General features: G+C 48.6%; 1 protein-coding gene across 1 annotated transcript in view; it reads right to left on the reverse strand.

Annotated features, from left to right (window-relative positions):
- The window catches only part of Delta (neurogenic locus protein delta), an 82,016-nt gene that overhangs the window by 39,322 nt on the left and 21,269 nt on the right, over window positions 1-21,425 (reverse strand). The window contains exon 3 of the mRNA XM_071598813.1: window positions 1,361-1,412. Within this exon, the coding sequence (XP_071454914.1) occupies window positions 1,361-1,412 (52 nt within the window). The remainder of the gene's footprint in view (window positions 1-1,360; window positions 1,413-21,425) is intronic.

Consider the following 21,425-nt stretch of genomic DNA (forward strand, 5'->3'; position numbering starts at 1 on the left):
GACATGGCAATGTGTGGAGACATGATCGTAAAAGGCAAGGAGGCGTGTGGCAGAAGGGACCAAGATTAGTATAACGGTGGGAAGGAGGAAGTTACAGAGGTAGGCCATGCGATCTCAGGTCTCCTTCCCCACTCGGGCCAGCTGTTTAGCACATGGCGAATGCAAGGGCGACCTAGTGGGTGGGTTGAGGGCTTGGGATGGGAAGACAGGCGGAGAGGTGACGCCTGGAAGTGCCCCCCGAAGAAATAGGAAGTTAGGACGAGAGAAACCTGGAGGGATTGAAATGCAATACCAGAGGGACTGCTGAGGGACACTGGTGCCGATATTTTGCTCATTACCCACCTCGAAAGTACTGGTAGAACAGTGGGTAAGCCGATAAACAAATCGAGGAATGGAATCAGTTGGATGATGGAACTCTTAAAATTCGAAGTTCCACCATACACAAAACCCACTTAAGAACTCATGTTAATAATTATCACTTCGAAAACAAGAAAGAGACTAAGTTAATGGTCAACGATCCAGGAGAGCTGAGTACAAGGATAATGCTCGTGAACGAGAGAGGCAATTCCTCAAAGCATACCTGCAAACACAGGAAATGTTCCAGGGGATTTATGGGGAAAAAGAAGAAAGCCTTTTTTTATGACGGGCAGCCTTAAAAAGGGTTGGTCAAAAGCTTCGTAGGCGACAAAAGTGGAGGATCATCGCCGAGGCACAAATAACCGAAGAAACGGCTAGGCAGGCAGGGGACGGTGGAGTATTTGCGGAAGGTGCGTGTAGTCCATAAGGGGAGGGTCTTCCGACACTCCCTCCTCCAAGTGCGATGGCCCGCAGCTCGGCCCGCCGGGTGGGTGGAAGTCGGGCGCGTTCAAAAGAGACGCCAAGAGGTGTGGAGGGGACCGGCATGGGCAGTGGGTGGGTGGGGAGGGAAGTGGCGGGAGACGGTTCGTGTGCTGGAAGGTGCGGAATGGGGAGAAGAGACAGGGGAGGGGGGGTGAGGGGAAAAAAATGAAGGGCGACAGGCGTACGCGTATACGGTTCCACGCGTATACGCGTACGGATTCTTCACTGGCTCCTCGGTTCCGTGGTGGCAGATCGGAAGAACGATGAGACGGGGGCGGAAAGGAACGGGATACGATAATTAAGGAATCGCTGTCATAATCGTTACCACACGCCTCACACGGGTTGAAGAAAAAATAAAATGAAAAGGCGCCGTGAGCGCACACCTAACAAAATAACTTCCGCGCTCCATCGACGCGATTCATATCGGTGCAAGTGAACGAAACAGGAAGCACATTGCTTTTTTAATGCACGTTAGTTCATTATTACGCCAGGAAAAATTAGCGAAAATGTATGTACTCACTATTGTCAGACGCCGACCCATTGAGAGCCTCCACGATGAGCGAGTATGTTCCCTGTAAAGAGAGAGAGAGGAAAAAAGGATTAGTACAGGGGTACACTCGAGACCAGTACACACACACACACACATACATATATATATACACATACACACACACGCCAATATGAGAGTACACAATATTAGGTCATCTAATTTTAACTCACTAAATTGGCGAAGAAGACTTCCAATCCTCAACAAAGCAATCACAAGATGCTTTTACCAAAACAAATAGCTATGCATTGCTGAGAGCACGTCGATTGGACGTTTTTTCTGGGAGTGCAAAGTCGTGATTCGGAACCAACAAATCGTATCGACGCAACTGTTAGGCACGCACTCGCTCACACGCACGCGCCACACTCACGGCCTCTCCTTCGCTCTGGAAGTGCTGGAGAGATGGAGAGAGAGAGAGAGAGAGGAAGGGAGATAGAGAGAGAGAAGAAGAGAAGGAGCGGGTCTCGAGACGAGGAAGGAAACGGGCAATTCCTCCGATCCCCGACGAAATATCCCACGCGGGGAAAATAAAAGGCCACACGCACGCACACATGCACGGCTGCTCGCCGGGGAGTTCTCATTGGCCGCCTCTTTTAAAGGGAATCTCCCATCCATTTATCTCGCTGCCACTCTTCCCTGTGGCAGGTTCCCAACAGGCCTCGATCTTGATGTTCCCTAACCACCTCTCACTGTCCGGGAGCGCACCGTATGCCTCCGACAACACTTCCTAGTTCCACGACAACGGGTGAGATGGGGACTAAATGCCCTTAGGCTAAGTGCTAAACATAAGTTGATGAAATGCCTAGAGGGAAATGACTAGCGGTCAATGAGGTAACTCCATCATTCAATGTTCTTTGCTTAAGAAACCAATAGCGCGACCAAATAACAAGTGCCGACTATAAACTGGGGCAGCAAAGACATGCCTCGTGTGCTCTTGATTTCGGAAGCCAGACGCACTGATAACGATGTCTTAGCGGGACGTAGATCACGGTAAGACGGCATTGATCCCACCTTACGCAGGTCGATGTCACTCCAAAGGCAATTAGAAATGCCGGAAGGTCAAACAACCACGCTTGCGTAATAAAATAAAACAAACTGCTGGAGACTGGTTCCCCCATGGTTTCCCAAAATCTGGCATTCCCTCGAGCAGAACAAGTATTCGGGCCCGGGAGGGTAAATTGGGGGGGTGGGGTGGGGAAGGTTTCATTTGCCTACCAGTATTAACATCACGGGCCTTTTGAATTCACACGAGTGACCCGGAGGAAGGGGCCGAGAGCACCACGGGAAGGGGGAGCCGAGAAGGAAACGATGCCGGGGATGGGGAGGGGAAGTCCTGGAGACGACCCCCCCCCCTCGGTCTTGGCCAACGCAAAATATATCCACCCACGCGGACACTGTCCTCGCCGACTGCACACGGTGCGGGATGGCTTCATCAAGAGGGAAAGCGCGCAGGGGTGCATCGGGGGTGCTCCAATGCCGCATCGGGGCAGGCGTAGACGCCGCGGAAAACGCTAATGGAGAAAGATGCCACAGAAGAATAATTTACACGGAAAACCATCCAACCTATTTCACTCAATACCTAAGAAAGTGTTGCGATGTTTATTCTTCAAGTATAGATTTTCGAGGAGGTAAGGGGAGGAGGGTTTACTTTGACCATTAGAGATGATATCCGAGTAAGCCGAAAAAACGCGATAGTGATCATCAGAAGAAAGTCGATGAAATGGAGCGGCATATCTTTTGCTATGCTAACCCTCCACGGAGCCTAGCCACGGAAAATAACCGACACCCGCACCGAAAGCCCACCGTAGGCTGGGAGTCCTCGGGGTTCAGTTGCTTAGCAACCGGTTTAGACAGCGGCACTTCCGGGGAAGAAGCGAAAGGAGGACCTATAGAGGAAGGAAGGGTTGACACGATGGAGGAGGGGGTTGCGAGGACTGGTTAATTGAATGGACGGGTGGGGGGGAGGGGTTTGTCCGCGCGCGCGGAATAGAACAACCCTGCCAGCAGTTTTTTAAGGGAAAATTTAAAGAGGGGATTTGAGAGAGTGAGCAAGGAAAGCGAAAAGAATGGACGATGGTTGTTGCATGAGAAGGGGCAAAAATGGTTGGGGCTGCAGATGTCATGCGAGAGAGGAAGGCATACATTTCAAAAGATAATTTCTACCAAAGAATTACGATTCCAGGCGGTGCTTCGAACACATTCCTATTGAGATGAATATCACGACGGTGAATTGATTGCAAAATTAAACCTATAAACAGCGTGCAAATGGTGGAATATCGAAACCAAGGGATAATATTTTGCGTTATTTATTAAATTTACTACCATTAATTTCCATGTTAATATTTCTCTTCGTCTCACCACAGAATTAAATAAGCAAAACAAAAAATATATTCAAATTTATACATGTTTAGGAAAATTAAGCTGGAGCCGTGCTAAGAATGGAAAAATAATAGATTGAAGAGTGGAATACAAAGATGAGATGAACCGGAGAGAAAACTGCGTTCAAAATTTCTCAATACTTATTGCATATGATTTATCAAGGGTTGGAACTGAAGAAATGAATCTTGCACAGGAAAATTCTAACAGCAGCATACCATCGAGCGAGCTTTCGGGCTACAAAATTCCTCAATTGACATCTCGCGGGTTCGACAACGAGGGAAGCATTTCCTATTGAGCACACCCGTGATGGACCGTCGGATCGCGGTCGACACTTTAGTCAAGCCGTGACATTGATAAGGACAGGAGTGCGGCCTTGGTGAATGATGCGGCTGGCATTTGACGCGGGAGGCGGGGGGGGAGAGTTGGTTCGAGGGACCCCAAAGAGGGCGCGAGAGTGACGAGTACCAACCGCAGGCCGGAATGAGAGAAATCATGGAAACATTTATGAATCAAATTAAGACGATCGCCATGGCGAAGAGGGAATGCGGGAAGATATGTTTGATGATAATGGATAGTTAAGAGTAATCCCTCAATAAATATGTAAACACTAATTCATGACTCGCATAGTTAATCGACAGAGTGACGAGAGAGAACCGAAAAGAAAATCAATATTCGAAAATAAACGAGCAAACAGACGTAAAATAATATCTAAAATGAAAGTGGAGAGGGGAAAAATAAACTCGGCTAATCCTATCGCCTTGGCGGAAGAGCAGTTTTAGTGTTTAGTGCGACGATTCGACAATTGCTGGGGACTCGTAGCCATGAAGAGCCGATGGACAAGAGTTGTTTACTCCACGCCTGATTTTTTTTCGACGAAGGAGAGAAGAGAAGACAAGAAATCAGCACACTGAAAGAAGACAGGAAGGGAGAACTGGCGAAGTTACTGAGAAATGGAGCAATAAAGGAAGGGAAAGGGGGGTAAGTGGGAGAAGATGGGACGGACGGAGAGGGGAAGGGGGGGGGAGAAAAAAGGAGGGACAATCGGCGGAGGAAGGGTGGAGAGGGAGGAGGAGGGAGGTCGGGAAAGTAAGTGGGGGGGCGGGGGGGTGGCGCGGTGGCAGCCAGCTTTAACTAGTGCCTTCCTTTCACTCCGTTCCACGCTCTGAAGCTTCTTTCAACATCCATCTTCTCTCCTCCTCTCTTCACCTCTTCCTCCCCGTCACCCCCCCCCCGGGAATCACATCCGTCCACTGCACCATTCCCCACTCCCCCCAACCTCACAATCATGCCCGTGTGAGTGCGCGCGTTCCTCTCTTACCCGCACGCATCCACAGGACGCGAATGCCATCCATTTGGTTTTATTATCACGCATGCTCCAGCGACGTCCACACACACATCCTATGCCAATACGTGTACGCACTGATTCAAATATGTAAACGCACACACACAAACACAAATATTATATATATATATATATATATATATATATATATATATATATATAATACATATATATACATATAAATAATATACATTATACATATACATAATACATATAGAGAATAAACATACAATGTATATTATAAATAAATAAATCAATATATATATATATATCTTCACGCACTCTTTTCGTCCATACAGCTCTTTCTTTTCGTCTCCGTCTAGTCACATCATCATCTCACTCGGCAATCATGTCGTTTGTGTCCCGGACCGGGGGAAAAAGGGAGGGGAATGGGAGGGAGACTAGATCGACGTGCGTCGGCGCTTTCCATTGTTCACCTGTTTCCGAAACCTGTCGCCGCCACACTGTCGGGATTATTAAAAGCATGACAGAGAAAAGGAGTGGACTAAGACGAATAAACGCATTCCGGAAATGAGAGAAAGGTTGGGATACAAATTAGAGGCAGCGAGCCGAGGTGAGCGGAGGAGTGGCTATCGTTAGTGAGAAAGACATTTCTCAAACAATAACCCCGTCGGGTTTGACGCTGGTCCAAACCGAGAGAAGCTTCGGTGGAAATAAGTGTCCGTCGTTTACACGCTTGAAATGAAAATTAAGCCCACGTCTCGCGAGCGGCAAGATTAACTAACACATCCGTCGACCGTCGAAATAATAAAAATACCGGACTCACATCAACCCCACGTGCCGCCAACCCAATTTCCCTGCCTTTCTGAAGATCCCCCAGCGGGAGAAATAGTCGATATCGAAGCTCGGGGCGATGCAAAAATCAATGTCTTTGCATCGCGACGACCCAATCTTCCGCAACAAAGAACAAATGCCCTCGGCGAATGGCACGGGGTCTCCCCGCGCGTCTCGTGCCGGAGATATCTCGCCGTCGCCCTATCTCCGGGAAGGGAGCAAAAATTTATTTCACCGTAAGGGAAGATGAAAACGACCATAGCAACCCACGCACACACCCCTCTCCCGCACCTCGTCCCGAGCCCGCCTCCGCAGCGCCGCCACCACGGCCATCCGCCCCCGCCGCCCCCGCGATAAATATCCAAAATCAACCGTTGGGGGCACAAAAACCCCTTCCCCCTGCCCCGACATATATTTCATCCGAGCGGACCTCCCAAACCCCATCACCTTCCCCTCGACTCCTTCTATCCCGGGGAACAGAAAAAATACGGGGAAATAAATGAAAAATAAAGCATCAACCTCGAAAATCTGACCGTACCCACTCTCCCCTCCCTCCCACACCGATCCCATCCGTTGACGGGGGAGAGGGCAACAGAGCACTCGGCTACCCACAATCCTCCCCTGCTCTACGTGTCCAAAATCTCCAGCGACGCACTAATTTCTTACGGGCCCTTCCAAGTCGGTCCATCCGGCCGGTAACCAAGCAACCAACCGACCGAGCTACTCCCCCCTCACATACACAGAGCGCACGGCCTCATCTCACACTCACGCACACACACTCCACGTACACGCCTCTCCTCCGATCCACGAGGGAAAAAAAAGCAAACCTACCCTCACTCCCCCCTATCCGTCCCCACCCCTCAAGTCCAACCACCCCCGTCCCTTCCACCCCCTACCATGAAGCCAATTAACGATAAGCTCGCCCCCCGACTATTTTTTTCTCCTGTTTTACACACCTTTCCGACTTTCCCACGCCAGGCAGCTCGCTCCGAAGACTCGAAGGTTGGGGGTAGCGAGGGGGAGGGGAGTGGAGGGGGAGGCAGGAGGAAAAGGAAAACGTCGGACCCAAAAACAAAAACGAAGCGGCGGTGGCGGAGGAGGAGGAAGAGGAGGAGGAAAGAGGAGGGAAGGAGTAAAGGTGAGGGAAGGGGGAGGAAAGGGAGAGATTGTGGGAGTTGAGGTTGAGACGGGAGTTTCGGGAGGAGTTTTAGGGTTTAGGAAGAGAGAGAGAGAGAGGGTAGGTGTGGGGGGAGGGGCGCTTGGAAGTATGATGGAAGGAGGGCGCGGTGGGGAGAAGAGGGGGAGGAGGGTCGGACGGAGAGGGTGGAAAGAGGGAGAAAAAATTAAAAGAAGCGACCTTCTATCCGCCCCTCCCCGCGGCAGCCGTGAGGGGAGGGCGGAAGGGGGTGGGGGTGTGGTGTGGGAGGAGGCTCGCCCGGAGGAAGGGGAGTGCGACGTGGGATGGAGGTAGGAAACCGGTCCAAGCTTCCGTACACACACGCTAAGAAGCGGGCTTTCCCTCGGGGCCAAAGGCACATAATATAAGACCTTTAAGGAGGAGCCAAGTGGAGGAGGGGAAAAGACGTCCTGTGACGATGGAAAATTTCGGTCGAAGGGAACGAGAGAGAGATAAGGAGGATGAGGAGGTTGTGATTATTGTTATTATCATAAGGACGGGTCAATTACGTAAAAGGTTGCCCCGGATTATCACCCAGTGCTGATCCCACACCAGTCATAAAAAAAGCCCGGGGATTAAAAGTCGTGGGAGGCTGGGTTAACTTTGAATCGCGAGTTCTTCTTAACGAGAATCGTTAACTTCGTCCTTTAATCACTGGAATATGAATTGGATTAAGGAAATGGCATCAAAGTGAGTGCGCTGAAACTCTGGCTCTGAACTTCATGTAAGTCATAATCGCCGACGCTGTTTTATTCACAATTCTCCTCGGGGTACAGGAGATGAGAGGATTGATCGCATGATGGACGGGGGTTGATAGGGAGTGTAAGCAAGTAATTACTGCATTTCTTATGCACGGAATTAAAAGATTACTAATTGACAACGTAACAAAATTATTCGTCGATCTAAAGCCGAACGTTGCGAAACAAAGTGAATAAGGGTCAAGGCCGATTGGTGAGGAAAAATCACGTCAGGTCTCAAGTTCAAGGTTCCGAGGTTTTTACTCCTTTTAATCCCTGCGGACAAAGCGAGTCCTAAAAGAGTTTAGGGATGTGAAAATGCAATGGACGGACCGAAAGTAAGAGGATTGTGTTGGCACCAGCAAACAAACGGAGAGAGGTAAAAAATTAAAAGTAACAAACGGTAAGATTAGATACGGGAAAGGTTGAGGTTACGGAGGCACGATGTGGAAAACATTCTAACAGGTTCCGAGTTAACGTTGTTCGGAAGCGTGTAGGGGTGGAAGGCTTGGGAGATGAAAATAGCAGCGGATTCTTTCAGAGGAGGAAATGAAAAACTCAAAGAGGGGTGATTTCTAGTGGGAGGGGCGAGAGGAAATGTGAGAGGCGGGAGAAGGAAAGTAAGTTGACAGGCGGGCGGAGTGGTGGAGGGGCGGGGAAGAGGCCGCGGGGATTTGGGAACACGGAGGCGGATGAATCCCCCCCATCGGTGGCGCGCCGGTACCAACACCTCCGGGCAACATTGTCCCTCTACCGAACCAGGATGAAGCCCTAACAAGATTTACACACTGAGAGAAACTACAACACGAGATATTTTAAAAACAAACAAATGTGGACGGCCATTGACTAGTTCAGAGTAATAGCTTATAATCGATGATTTGAGACCCATAACCTCTCCTGCAATGATATCTCTTAAGATGATGTGATAATAACCAAGTCGAGGCCAAATCACGCACAACCTCCAACAGGACAAAAGAACGCCGTATGCCCGTGTTACCTACGATCTCCCCTTAGTGCATGACGACTAAACGTAAGCAGCAACCACAAAGGGAAATAGTCACAAGGCCACAAAGGGAATTCTCTGGGCTATCTAAATATGCGGACCAAAATCCTGAAGTCTCTAGCATACATCATAACAGGGAATTCATATTTTTAGAAAACGGAAATTAATCCCTGTTCTTAATAAACGTCTCATTCAAACGAGACAAAAACCGGGAAAATTCCTACGACAGCGTCAAAGGTGGAAATCTAAAGGAAGAGGATGGGAAGTGTCTGCTGGAGCGAGAATGACACACTGGACCAGACGCCCGGTTCCCCCTTTTGCCCTTTCAGAGGCGAGAGGGAGCCCGAGAACGCAAAGCCTCGCCGTCCCGCGGGGAACTACCCTTGCGCCCGCGACTCCGAAGCTGAGAACACAAACGGACGCGGAAAAGGTCACGGATTAAATGCAAAGAAGGGTTGTGTGGCGTCGGGGGATGGGCGAGTAAGGCGGGAGGGAAGCGGAGGATGATGATGATGAGAGGATGATGTCCGCGATGAAGCGTGGAAGACGATCGAGCGAACTCCCATCGACACCACGGGGTGCTCCTCCCCTCCCTGCCCACCTACTGCTACCCACACCCGCCCGCCTCAACTCCAACAGTCTTTATCACGCGCGGGAGGGGAAGGTGGTCGGGGCGGTGGCTGTTGGAGTCGGGGAGTGGTTTTTTTTTTAAATTTAAGTGGAGAGGCAGGATGGGAGAGGGCATTCACTATCTGAACCAAAGCTTGATCCCCGGCATTCAAGATTTTTCCCACTTTTCCCCCATTGAGGAACGATTTTCATGAGCTTCCGGTCGCGTTCGAACGGAGTCGGTGCATAAAGCAACGGCAGTCGTAAAAAGAGTTGGGATGAACACGCATTAAAAGATCACGGCTTTTGCTCAACTACGACCCAATCTCACCACTTCGCGAATGGCCATCGACCGCCTCACCTAGAACAGTATTTTACGACCATCCCGCATGCAAAAATAGACTAAACCCTCTCATGCATCATTCAGGTTAAAAAGGTGCCGAGATGTCGAGATAATATGTTGTCAATAGCGGGGAAACGACAGTTCCGATGCTTTTTTTATGAGTTCTTCAAATTAACATCCCACGCACGAGCTGGTAAAAGGTAAGCAGTGAGTGATGGCAGCATAGCGTGATGCTGACTGATACTGCGTCGGTGACCCCATTTCATCGAAAGGGACCAAAGTTTCATTTTGTGACACAGTCGACAACTAAAAAACTAAAACGCGTCCAAAGTTGAGAGCGCATGAAGCAACCTCCCACCTATATTCTCGCTCAAAATCTTACGGTGAAAATACTTTTTACGACCCTCGCAGGAAAGAAAATCCCGAGTTCAACGTCCGACATAATTTCCTCTCCATTTAACTCACTTTAAAAACTTTTATTGCACCGGAGAGGAAGTTCAACATACTCGGCTACTAAAACTTTTCCACCATCCCACACAATGTGCGGGTGCAGTCAAGTCAAGAGCTAGCTTGCCTCGTGTCATGTGAATTATGGGAGGAATTTTCACGGTCGTAAACCCAAATTAAAGAGACAAGCAGAGAAACTTTCAATTCCCACTCAATGAGCTCGGGGCTAACTGGGAGGGCCGTCCGGCAGAGGCCCAGTCAAGGGGTTGACAAAAGCGAAACGGTGGGCGTATGTCGGGTGCAATATAGGGTGGGGTCCCTCGGCTACCGCACGTGACGCTGACCCCACCCCCGCACTCTCTCTCCGACACCACAATACCTCCCTTTAATTATTCCTAGGGTGCGCTCAATTGTGCAGAGCAGGCAGGATTCCAAGAACCCTGATGCACGAATTAGGGAGGGGTTGACGACGGTGACTTTCAACCGTTGGAAAGTTACCATTATCATGCCCCAACGGTTGAAAGTCACCGAAACCGTCACATTTGCACTATCCCCGTGCATTGATGAAGTCGGATGAGGCAAAATAACAGGTCTCATTTCCCTGCCTTGCTTCGGAGGTAGGCAAAATAGCGGAGGAGACACAGAAGTCCTTCTAGAGCCTTTCCCCCCTCTCGCACGCCCTTTACCGCCAACGACCTCCACCGATTATTAAGTAACCCAGCTCGACTGATAGAGCACCTCTTCATTCGGCCTCCTCCCCCTTCCCAAAACCATAGTCCCACAATTAGAAGTTACCCAGCTAACATTCCAAACTTCTCGGCCTCCACGACATTAAAAAAAAAAGGTTTTACAATCAAAAGGTTGACTTTTCGTCCTCCTCCGGTGAGACGACACGTATTGTTGGTGGCACAGGACGCTCTCGAACGCGGAGATTCCCACGCAAAATCTTTCCAGATGACTGCGAACCGGAAAGAGAAGAACAACTCTCCCAAAAACAGTTCTCCCAAAATTCCGGGAAACACCTAGTATTCCCTCCGGTGAAATAAATAGGTGACACCCGAGAGCTTCTTCTGCGCTCACCGTATCGAAGGACATTCGACTCTCCCCGAAATTCCTCCTGGCTTTCTTCTCTCCCTCGGCACCCATTCTTTCGGAGGGCCTTTTACAACCTTCCCGCCCGCGAGCCGATGGCCGAGACAAATCGTCCGGGAGCGGACGCTGCTGCGAGTGGACGACACGGGAGGCATAACCTAACCATTTCCCCCGAGAGGTGTTTCCAAGACTAACACACCCCTCGGCAGCTCTCCCTGTCCTTTATGCCCTTCCCTGGCAGTGTCCAGTGCCTGGCCAAGCGGTCTGTCCGCTGTGACAAGGCTGCAATAAACAGAATGCCGCGGGAGGGCCCAAGTTAACGCGGCGAGGATCGAAATGGCTTGTCAGTGGAAATCACAATATCCGCATCCTGTGCTAGCCCGCTTTCGTTACTGAACTCTGAGATAACATATGCAAAGGAGCCAACGATGGCCATTGTTTACTCCGAAATAGCAACTGACAATAAACACAACACAATGACGAAATACGAGAACTGACAAAGGAATAATGTGCGAAAAATTTTGAGCAGAACTGTTCGCCAACACTTGTTTGTTTAATTCAAAAATTTTCACGTGTAATCACTAAAATTTTCAACGTCATATGAAAAAGAATCGCGAAAGAGGAGTATTAAATTTATAAGTGGACCCGGATTCGACATTTTGATACAATTACAATTGAAAAATGGCCCAAGGCGGGTTTGACTTAAACGTTTCCAACCAAAACACGTGATTTACCAGTAGTTAAAAACACGCTTTAGCACCCACGTAGAGCGGAGGGGATTGACCAACCGCAAACACCGCCTTCTCATCAATTAAACGCGTCCATTGCTGCTCACGCTGTTTTATTTTGAAGAGCGCCAGAGGAAATTGACCGCTCCTGAATTTTCCGTGAGTTGAGCAATAGGCCTGCGGCACAACCGGACAGGATACTCCCACGCTTCTAACTGCACGAAAAATATTGCGAAATCTTTTTAAAGCCGATGCTATATGCCCGACGTAGGTCTAGTGTATGCGTTTCGCCGAGCGGAAAATCTACAAAGAGTCGATTTATATGCAGGCGCAAAGATAAATGCTGAACGTACAACTGCCGGAGATTATTAGCAATATTTGATTCCTACTATTATACAGTTAATAATTGTGTCTTCCACACATATTCCGTCTCAAGATGAGCTTCTCGGTCACAATGAGATCGCTCAATGAATCTACATCGATTGCTAAAGATCGGAGAATATTTCGCTTAACCCGTCACTCACCAAAATTTCGTTAATATCTGCCGGCACACATAATTATTTTGGAAACCAATGGTGACGGAATAAAATAAAATTCTTCCCATCAATCATCATGGAGAGTAACTTTTAGCAAGATATCAAGGCGTGAATAATGGAAGTTCTTCCAATCAATCCCTAGTCAACAAGAGAATGAATTGATAACGAGAGCGCGGCGAAACCAATCAATGGATTCGACAAAAGGAAACGGAAGATTCATTCATGAAAACAAGTCTCGCCACATTCACACGGAAGGTAGGCAAAGGGTGAAAGGTGAAATTTTTAAGGGTTGAGTGGCCAAAGAGATCATTCGCTCCGCGTTCGCTGGCGTGCGTGCGCGAGGGAATATGAGATTTTTAAAGAGATGGGGAGATCTGGCAACGTCGGATGTGGTGGTAGGAGGGATGTCTCTTGTTATACGGGGACGATCGGTGGGTAGTTGAGGGGTGGACGGATGGCGGTCCATGAGAGGTCCAAAGGGAGAGAGGGCGGCGGGAAGCACGGGGGGGCGGGGGGATTGGGGTTGAAGAGTGACAGACGGACGGGGAAGGAGGGAAAGAAATGCGACGGTTCGAGGGTGTAGGCGATGGGAGGGGGTGTTTCACCGGGGGGAGGGAAGTTTGGGGGATGCGAGAGCACGTTAATCGGAAGGGTGAGAAGGGTACCGAGGGTAGGTAGTCGGGCGTTCGGAATCTGGCCGAGCTACCGCTCAGGACGTGGCTGCGATCCCTGAGGGGTATGAATCAATGGGATACCTCTCTCGGACTGGATGGGCTGCCGCACATGCGACTCCGGACCTCGGAGTCGAACGAGGACGGAGTCGAGAAAGGATTCGAATATCATGTATGACGAAAATCACGCTCCAAGCAAAGTACATCAGATGGCTGAACGCAATACAGAACGCCCACCACTTTACGTGGCACACACGAAATAGAATCGGAAAGTGCGTTGCCCACACCTTTATATGCGAGTGCTTCTGTGCTTATCTATATAAACAACGTAGATTCAATTTGGATTTTATTTTGGCCACGCAGGTACACGTCAATTCGCCACTAATATATCATAGGTGGCCGTGGGTCGAAAGAAAGAAAATCGACTCGGTTATGTCATAAGCACGAGGAAATCGTACGAAAAGACTTTCCTTGTACTTTCTTGCTCGTCCCTGTAATGCTCTTTTCCGAATATACTCCAGCGTAAACACACCCGTTAAGCCTTTGCAAGATATGCTAATTTGCCTCCCGTGAATTTCACACCCCTCGACGAAATGATGATAATCGTCCGAGAGAAGAGATAGGACAGCCATGAGAAAGATAGCCCGACGACCCTCGAGAGAGAGAGAGAGGATCCAGACGAAATTCCTAAGTTGCAGAAAATCTATAGGGGATGTTGTCCGCTTCATTACCATGACAATAGGCATCTCTCCTCTTTATGAAGAATAAGCAGCCATTGTCCTCGGGAGGCCCCTCAGGACGCCCACCCCCACTCGTGCTCCCCCTCCCGTAGCGCCCACGAAGGGACGGGGAGGAGATGAGCCTCTGATACCGGAGCAGAAGGAAGACATTGGCCCTGGCCCAGATTTAAAGGTGCACAACTTAAGGGAGAAGGACGGAGAGGGATGCATCAAGGCTATACATCAAACACACTCAACCCTCGCCTCGGATTCCATTTGAAATCCCCTCAGCCACTAAACAAGTCGGGAGAGAGTGAAATGGCCGTCCAACGGGTGGAAGGAGGGCGTGCAGGGCCTCGCTCGCGACGGGGGTGCAAGTATTCCGCGAGAAGATGGGCAGTTTTGGCGGAGGCGATCACCATGCCGCCGCCCACACTCGAGCAGCATCCGTTTTTTTACCAAATCGGATGGATCGAATCGGCAGACGTCTGTCCGTCTTAACCGAGGGAGGAGCGGCGACAAACACTTCTTTCATTTCAAAAGGACGATCAGAAAAATTTGTCAAATGGAGCGTAAAATGTAATTCAATAGCTCATCCCGCGAATCGCTACATTTGTGGGATGAAAGTGCTTCCCCACCTCTCTGCGTAAGTAATGCAGGGTGCGGCAGGATAAGTTGCTGATTTGAGGGGCCGGACCAATTCAAATCAGTTAATTATGCTGCCGCACCATGTATACAGACAGACATACATACATACATACAAATACAAACACACACGGGCATTAACATTCAGACACTGGTCAGATGCATATTTTAATACGTCCAGTAGTTCTCCTAACGGTACAAACCGGAATTGCCGAGAGCGTTATTTTTATTGCCTATAAATGTTCTTGTAATAGACGTATCAAATTATCCCATAAGCAGTATGAAATAACGAGGAGACATTGCAGCATGAGACATTCCATGCTTCCAAATTATTCATCAATTATCGTCTTATTCGATGATGTAATCAGTTTGAAATGGAGACCACGCGGCAAGAAAGCGCACCTATTTTTTGACAGTAGATATAGCAGTGTCCGCTCCCAAGGCATAAGTAGGTCCCGATAGTTTTCACTGAGCACCTTCAGAAGAGGAATGCATAAAAATTCTGCCTGCATCCCTCCAAACAAGAGACGTAATTTATTGACGCCGTCAAGCACGGAGGAAGAGATAAAAGACAGATGGGAGCAGAGATACACAAAAAAAAACAACTTCAAACGGGACGAAAGAGAGAATGCCTCTAAAACATTAGGTTCGAAAAATTTTCACCGAACTCGCAGGATACAACCGAACGCCTTGATAACGTGTTCCCTACCTTTTTAAGCACCGATCATGTACGGCATGTCCTTTTTACTTTTCTCTCGGTCTTTTCTTCCACCTCCCCACCCCACCCACCCATTCCACATCCGAAGTCTTAACGAGTCTATATATCTCTCGTCCTTCGAGTGAAATTCCTTTACGTGCAGCATTCGGTCTCGACAATTTTTATGCCTTCTCTCTCTCTCGATTCTCTATCCCTCTCTCTCTCTCTCCCCTCCCGTTCCTTAACTATTTCCCTACCTCTCTTCTCCCTCTCCCATACGCCCCCTCCCTAATCACCCCATCTCATCCCCCCTCCCTTTCCATCCTCTGCCACCACCACGGCCGCTAAGCAAACTCCCTCTCTCCCTCTTTCTCATCGCTGTCCCTTTGGAAGCCTGTTTACGAGTCTCTCTCACGACTGTCAGCCTCCCCCCACCCGTCCGCTCTTAACCCTCCCCCCTCCCTCCCTCACTATCTGGCCACCAATGTCATCCAGCCTCCCTTTAAATATCGAACATGGAGGAGACGAGACGAATGATGCAGGGCGAAGAGGAGAAGGATGGGATGATGAAAAGGGCGGTTATGGGAAGGCCCACGAATTACGTACGTAGCCCCTTCCGCTGCGTTAAATATCTCTCCAGATTCATAATTCAATGCTAACTCTGCGCGTACACTATTGACATATAGCTCAACGATGCCGACTTACATAATTAATTAAATAGTCTAATACAACCCGAATGCGAAAGTGGTATCCTACAAAAAATTCATAAAATGTGCCCAATTAAACGCACATATGAAGTAACAAAATGCTCACCTCTCCCGGGAACAACGAACCTTTCCAATTGCCGCACGAATGCTGCCCAGGACTTCTTTTAAACTAAAACTTGGACTTATTTAAAGTCAACTGACTTAATCTCATAAAACTGCACACCTCTCATGAATGAAATAAAATTATCATCTGGCCTGAATACAGACTCGACCACTGATTGGTGATAATATTGGACAATTACCACGATTGAAATACTTCCAATTTTACGAACCCAGCTTAAATCAAGTCGAATTTTCGATCGGAACTTCGAAGGGAATATTATAGGACATGGAATTGGCTATATAGACTATGGTATTTGAAAATATTCCGATATTTATCCACATTGAATCATTGCCACCAAGAAATCGGACAGAGAGGCCAGTGACTGTAAGATTACTGAATAAAATGGAGAAAAGGTATATGGCTTTAGAGAACACTGAACACTGAAGAGACCATTTCGAATATTTCTCAGTCTTTTAAGTCACTGCCACTCTACCTTTATACCACTAATTTGGCGGTGATATCGACCATTTCATACGACCCTGCAGATCGATTAAAAAGCATCCACGGTGACGAAACTTCCCCACAACGACCTTTCCATGGACGCCTGTGATTTATAGGGCATAAATTTGATCATGACCTAACATTAAACTGCCGATGCTATCAAAACGATGATATCACAAAACGTTTCGCTCTCGTGGAGGGACTGCAAGAAGGGAGTATGAGGGTGAGTGCATTAGGAAGAACGAGATGAGACGAGGGAGTGATGCAAGCAAAAACGACAGAGGTACGATGGGAACGAATGATTCGGAAAATGGACCTAATTTATAATACACGATAGAGAAGTTCTCTCCGCATTGACACGCTACGCTGATCGCGAAAATAAAACAAAGAGTATCGCTAACGAATGTTATCCTACAAAATCAGATTGCAGTAGAGGATGAGATGAATTATTGGCTCCTCGGTCAGACGGCAAAGTATGTTGAGCTAAATGTTTAAAAGTAATATTCGTTCAAAAGATTCAGCAGCATATATTCGTACATCTCTGGAAGCATGATGCACACAAAAACTAACATCTTTCGTCGGCGTTTGCAACGCATAATTAATTATTGACGGGTAAAATTTGACGAGCAATGCGCTCATTAGCTATAATTAAGGCCGCTGGTTTGAGTCCCACCAGGGGCATAGCGGACGTGTGAAACGTTGGATGGTTTAGCAGACTTGAAAAATTTTGAACACAATACGACGATTTGCCAATCATAGACGTCCCGAAAGCAAGACAAACACAATGATTAGATGGAAATTTTACTTAAGCACTCGCGATACCCCCCCGTCGCCTAATAAAACTTGGGAGAGAGTCGAAGGAAGGGAGAACGCCCACTAGTGCGTAGGAGGGGAGTGGGGAACGAAAGGTTTCCTTCACCTAGGAGGGAGGGAAGCAATAAAAGGAGGAATGACGAGAGAGGGTGGCAAGCGATGAAGAGAGTGGCTTGGCGAGTGTGAGGGAGAAGGACGCATGGGAAATGACTCGAGAGAGAAGTTTAAGACACGTCTTAATCTTTTTTATTTTCTCGAGATCTCTCATTTTTCTCTCTCTCTCCCTCCCCCCCCCCCTTCCTTCCTCTTCCTCTTAAGCGATGGCAGTGGCGGCGGCGCGTCCGTTCGCAAAAGCACTCGACGCATTCGACCGCTCGTACACTGGAGTTGCGCCCCATTTTACTACTTCCAACCCCCACGGCCATCTTCTCTTTCTTTTATTCCGCGACGACGGTTATGGGGAGAGAGATTCCCGATAACCATGCGCGCCAATGAACGCACTTCTCACTCGCCGGCAATTACGTTCGGTTCTTCGGTAACATTTGGAGGCATAAGAGTCGGGACGAGGAAGCGAAGGAAACTGGGCAATGAGACTGCGCCCACTCTATTCACGAACCGAGAATCGTACGTTTTAATCTCAAGTAAACTTCTTAGTCAATCCAATCAAGTGGGGACGAATGCCAGTGGGCTGTCGACCTTCACGTATCTATGGTGACCGGAAAGTTCTACGGTCACATTTGAAATTACATCGTTCCGTCCTCAATAGTTGACGATTTTTCCATTGAATTCTCATTTTTTTTATATACACGATGGTTGGACAACCATTGAGCATACAGGGAAGGAGGAGGATTCTCCCCAAACACCATCACCACCGCACCAGGGCTTTGTGCCCGTACCACGTTCTCATTTCCATTTCTCGCAAAGCACGGAAGTAAACTCAGTAATTCACTGCGTGAATCACACCGCTGCTCCCCAGTTACAGGCAGAGTGGCAGAGAAGTATTCGTTTTAATAGATTTCAAAGCTAGAGTTGCGCCCATATTAAACGAATTGTAGGACACTTTCTATGCATTTTGCCTCCAGGCCTTGGAGAGTGAGTTTCGATGGGAAACAGCGAGATTGGACAGCGACTAAAATACATGATCATCACCTAATAGTATCGCAAATACGACGGCGGGAGCGAAAAGAAGAGAGCAGGCTTAGGGGAGAACACGGGAGAGGATCGCATTGCTCGAATAGGTTAGAGGCAGTTACAACGCAAGGATACTGTAGTCCTGCAGCGAAAATGATTTATATATATACATATATATATATATATATATATATACTAATGTGTGTGTGTATATATATGGTTTCGCGGACAAAAGAAGATCGAAGAAGAAACAAAAACGAAAGTGGTTCCATCCGGTCCACGGAGGGGAGCAGTCGGAATGGGGGAAGGGTGGATTGGGAGGCCGCGGGGAAGGGAGGGGTGGGACAGAAAGAGCGGTGTGAGGGGGGGAGGGGGCCCGGGACGGGCTAACGGATGGGGGGGGGGAGGAGGGGAGCCGGCCAGACGTAAAGGGGGACGGAAGGGGCGAAGATGATGGCGATGCGATGATGCAGAGGAAGTTGGAGGGTTCCACGCCGCGGTCGCTCCTCTGCTCTTTAAACACGAGGTCCGCCCGCGCCCTCAAAGGTGAGTATGCGTGCGCCTGAGAGTGCAGGGGTGAGGTCCCGAGGAACGGTCGGGTCGCCCGTAGCAACAGCTTTTTAAGGACTCCTCCGAGTCGTACATAGCCTTGGGCCCTCTCCTTCCTTCCCTCACACCCACTCTCGCGGGCGAAGAGGAACAATGACCACGGGGATGAAAGCGAGGGGAAGGGGGTTGGGCAGGAGAGCTCTCGGTCGAACGCAGCAACTTTGACGGGTGTGATTGATTTTCGGAATGCGAAAATCAAATATGCATTCTCGTAAGGCTCAGTGAATTACTTACTCCCACGACGAATCCTTCAAAAGTTTTGCACCGAATCGATTAGCTTTCCGTGGGAATTCTCGATTCATATAACGGGCGTAAGATATGTGCCAGGCACAGTACTGTACAATAAGACAAAAATAGAGACAAAAACATTATCTATACTGCGATTTGCCTTGAAATAATCGGGGAAAGTGAAATATGATCATCATAATACTGCCATGTTCCAAAATATAAAAGGATTATAAATGAAGTCGGAAAATGACATTGGAGGGACGTCATCACACCATTTGGCGATGAAATGACGTCAACGTTGACTCGCGGAAACCCAATCGCGAAACCGGGAAATTAATTGTATTTTGCACGTTGCTTCCGTAGTATTAATGAGAACAGGGGACATAATTTAGCGCCTTTTTTTAGTGTAAAATGACAAAGAGGCAAAAGAGAATCTGGGGAAGAGCCATAGGCTTATTCAAAGCATAGAAAAAAAAGCCTCACGGGGTGCGAGGGATGAGTGGAGTGGACGGTGGCAGTCGGCGGAGGGAGGGATGGGGGAGAGAGAGTGCGTGGGGTGGGAGAGGGTTAGGGGTGATTGATGGGGGTTGACTGAATTTGTACCAAGCACGACGACGTCCTCTTCCTTTCCCATTGCATACTTTCCTCGCCCTATCCTAAACCACTTCCCGCCGGCCCCCCCTCCCTCCTCTCACTGCCTGAACTTCGTCCGGTGAGACGGCGTAGTGAAAGTTTTGGCTATACCCCGCAAATCAATTACTCAAAACGTTAACGGCACGTTGGGAAAAAATGCAATACGCTACTTTACTTTATCAGACACTGGAGCCGATTGCAAAATTCTTGCAAGAAAATTATAATTTGGTTAAGTTGAGTTGGACACTATACACATTTGATCGGAGGAAATCATACCTATGCCAATGGTCAATAGTTCGGGTTCATTCAGAAACTAATACGGGATGATATCAATCAAAGAGCGCAGGTCTAAAAATTAATAAAACATATTAAGATCACGTTTAACCACGCGAACATATGCAAGACTTGCAAGGGACTAAAAAAATACTTCACCTTTGGACCGCTACAGGGCGTAAGTTACTTCGGCTAAAGCATCACCAAAACCCCAAAATCAAATTCCGCCAACGAATCTTACTGTAACCACATTTTTTTTAAATTAGAGGAGATATCGGAGATTATCATATCCCAAACAACATGCCAACGATGGAAAACAATGGGGGGGGGGGGATCGGCTAAAACTTGGGATATGAAGAACGAAAATGCGAAGCCGACACTGGGAAACATGACTGCATCGTCCTTAATAGTAGGAATGGCAAATATGAGAGAGGTTGAATGACCTCGCATACATATGCTACCTCTCCACGAGAGTAAAAAAACCGCGATGAAGAGGCCTAATACGACTTTTCCCTCCTGAGGCACTCTCGCTGCCTCGCCGTGCCAAAACAACGAATATTGACTAGAATACGTGTATCGGGGTGAGGGTGGGTGGCGAGGGAGAAAGGGAGGGAGGGAGAGCCGGCAACGGGCGTCGACTCAGGAAAACGTAATATCTCTCTCCAGGAATCGAACCGAAAGGGGCGCTCGCTTATTTTTCCCACACCCACCTCCTCCCCCGTCCGCCACCCCGCCATCTCCGCCTCCGCACCACACTCGGGGCGAGGCGGATCCAATCGGAACGAGACGGCCTTTTAAAAAAGAAGGCGGTGGCGTTCGGCCGCCACCCGAACGTGGGAACGTCTAGCCTCTTTTAACGGGAAGCAGCGAGCCCTCTCGCGGTGCTCTCCGAAAACTGCAAGGGAGTGCGAAGGAATGGCGGAGGGGGGAGAATGGTGAATGCCCGATGAAATGGAGAGGTTTAGAGGGAGGGTGGGTGGGTGGCGGTTTCTTTTTTTCCTCCCTCCTTCGAGTTGCATGAGTGAAGACGACTTTCGCTCCGTCCGCCGTCGTCACCCGAAGAACGATATGGCTCATCTAGAAAAATTAGACAACTATGTGCGCACCGATTTTGAATCGC

This window comes from Hetaerina americana, unplaced genomic scaffold, assembly GCF_022747635.1.
Source record: "Hetaerina americana unplaced genomic scaffold, ioHetAmer1.1.p SCAF_10, whole genome shotgun sequence".
In the NCBI taxonomy this organism is placed as follows: Eukaryota; Metazoa; Arthropoda; class Insecta; order Odonata; family Calopterygidae; genus Hetaerina; species Hetaerina americana.